General features: G+C 47.1%; 1 protein-coding gene across 1 annotated transcript in view; it reads left to right on the forward strand.

Moving 5' to 3' along the window:
- LOC104407721 (GDNF family receptor alpha-4) overlaps positions 1–2,745 on the forward strand; it is a 13,810-nt gene that overhangs the window by 7,502 nt on the left and 3,563 nt on the right. Inside the window, exon 5 of the mRNA XM_010017072.1 lies at positions 2,651–2,727. Coding sequence (XP_010015374.1) covers positions 2,651–2,727 — 77 coding nt within the window. The remainder of the gene's footprint in view (positions 1–2,650; positions 2,728–2,745) is intronic.

Raw genomic sequence — 2,745 nt, forward strand, 5'->3', positions numbered from 1 at the left:
GCCTGAGTGTCTCCATCCCATGACCTGTGTCCATGTCTTACACTTCTGTACAGAAGGTGTTAAAAGATAGAAGATTTGAGATGTTTGTGCTAGAGGTTTTTAGACCTTTGCTATGAGTTTTTGGCTTTTGTCCTAAAGAAACACATAGTGTAGTGTAGTAGTAGTATAGTACAGTATAGTAGTAGTGTAGTAGTAGTGTGATATGGTATAGTATAATATAGTAATAGTGTTAGTATATAGTATTAATATATAGTATTAGTATACTATAGTAGTAGTATTGGATAGAAAGAGATAGCATAGCATAGCATAGACTAGACTAGACTAGACCTGGAAACAGTTCCAGGAAGGTGCAAGCTAGGCAGGGATGTGATATGGGGTGCTTGCAGCCACGTTCACCAATCTGTCTTCTCACAGCCTATCTTCCCTAGTCCAGAGCATCCTACAGGAGCACCCAAGCTATCCCAGCAGTCACAGGCACTAGCAGATACCTTAAAAATCAATTTTCCTTCTTTTTATTAGAAAAAACTAATGATGTGTGTAAGAATACACCTTTCTGCTACAAGGCTGATGTTCTAGTGATTGTGATAGGAGTCTCAGCATCACAGCTGTCACTCCAGATCCACCATGTAGTATGTGGCCAGGGTGGTTTGCTCCTCTGCTTCCATTTATGCCCCATGCATGCACCTATACACAGACCCATTCAATGTGCACACCCACAGGAATACCCTTTAAGTGTTTTTCCCTCAGCTGTATGATTTTCACCCCTCTCTTTCTCCGAAAGTCTTTGATATTCCAGAAGATGAATCCACAAACAGCTCTCAGGAGCAGAGCCCATCTGTCGGTAAGAGCTGTAAGACTATAACAGAAACCTTACTGCACCATGGTGATCCCAGCCCAGCATCCTGTGTGCAGCTGTGACCAGGAGCAGACACTTGAAGAAGAGCACAAGAGCAAGTGTAGGACACATCTCCCACTGTTGTCCCAGTCTCTAATTAAGGTGGGCTTTGGGACTTCCTGAGTCAAACTTCCAGCAGTCAGCCCCTACCAGCACATCATCTTTAAATGTCTTTTCACCAAGGGAGGTGATAACAGCAGCATCCTCTTGGAAGGATGGATTGGTGCTAATACCCTCACCCCCTATGCACCCCAGGAACGTGGGTGAAGGAGAACAACTGAGCTATACATCTGAAGCTGACCCTGAAAGATGCAAAGCCCCTGAGCCACCTCCTCTTGCTCAGATTTCCCCCAGCTATCCAGGGAATCCAAAACGAATGGGTACTGCCCTCTCCCAAATAAGACAACAGGCCCAGAGGGAAAGAAGAGGTTTAAAGGGGTTTCTAGGAGGCTGGAAACCATTTCCTGCAAGCAGCACAGCTGTTAATTATCTGGTTCCTTGGTCTCTGAATATATAATATAAAACATCCTCCAGAGACACAGCGGGAGCACGGGGTTGACGTGTGACCTGGTCAAAGCTAGCAGTGCAGAAACCACAAGGAAAGCCAGGCACAAATCATGGCACTTGAAAGAAAGAGAGTAAAATACCCCAGGGCTAACCCAGCCTGCACTGCTTAATCCTCCTGCAGCTTCTTCCCAGCTGTAACCCCTTGCATGTCCCAGCTTGGAAGGATGGGCTCTAATAATATGAATAATACAAACCTGCAATCAGGACCTCACTGTCCTAAATAGTGAAGTAAAAACTGGGGCAGGAAGGGTTTGCCTGGTCATGGCTTAGGAGAAAGGGGTTGGTGTGGGGCAAACATAGGAACAACGAAGAGTTAAAAAGGAGGAAAGTAGGGAGAGGTAGGCAGGAGAGTGCAACTTGGAGTGCTGACACTGACCAGGAGCAAGGGCAAAATGTCTGGAAGAGAGATGCTGTCTGGAAGGATCAACAAGCTCGGATTTTCTGAGATTGCCCAGGCAGAGCAAACATTTGAGATACTCAGTTCATAGTTCAGACCCTGCAGGTTGTCATCTAAAGGGTTCTGCCTTGAAGTGTCAGAGTGCTAGTGTTTGCTTAGGTTTCTTAAGCAGCTCAAAATCCATGTGAGGTGCCTTCTTACCTGGCCACAGGATGTCTGTTTAGATGGATCTGAGCCTTCAGTGTGTCCTGTGTCCTACCTGAAAGCCTCATGTGGACGTCTTAGATATCCTACAACATCAGATTAAAGCCATTCCCCTTGTCCTGTCCCTCCATCCCTTGTCCAAAGCCCCTCTCCAGGTTTCCTGGAGCCCCTTTAGGCCCTGGAGCTGCTCTAAGGTGTCCCCTTGAGGAGCCTTCTCTTCTCCAGCTGCCCCAGCCCAGCTCTCTCAGCCTGGCTCCAGAGCAGAGCTGCTCCAGCCCTCGCAGCACCTTCACAGTCTTCAGCTGGACCTTTCTTGCATCCCTAGAGGTGGCCTGTGAAACATTAGCTATGACACCTACTTATGTCTCACCTCAAAGAGATAAAACTTACTTCTGGGTTTCTTGGAGTAAGGGCTGAGGCAGGAAAGTATAAAATGATATTAATTCAACTCAGTTTAGCAATACCTACAGCAGCAAAGGATTTTGCAAATGTCTTCCCTTCTGGAAACACCACCAATGTGCAATTATGTGCCTTTTTGCCCCGAGTATCTGTGCTAATATGTCCCTTCTGCTCTTCTGCTCCATCAGGTCACGCTACGCAGAGTTCCAGTTTAATTGCCAGCCGTCACTGCAGGCTGCGAGCGGCTGGCGGAGGGGGAGCTATGATGCCCGTCTGCTGGCCC

The sequence above is a fragment of the Nestor notabilis genome, unplaced genomic scaffold (genome assembly GCF_000696875.1).
Source record: "Nestor notabilis isolate BGI_N333 unplaced genomic scaffold, ASM69687v1 scaffold8886, whole genome shotgun sequence".
Taxonomy (NCBI): domain Eukaryota; kingdom Metazoa; phylum Chordata; class Aves; order Psittaciformes; family Psittacidae; genus Nestor; species Nestor notabilis.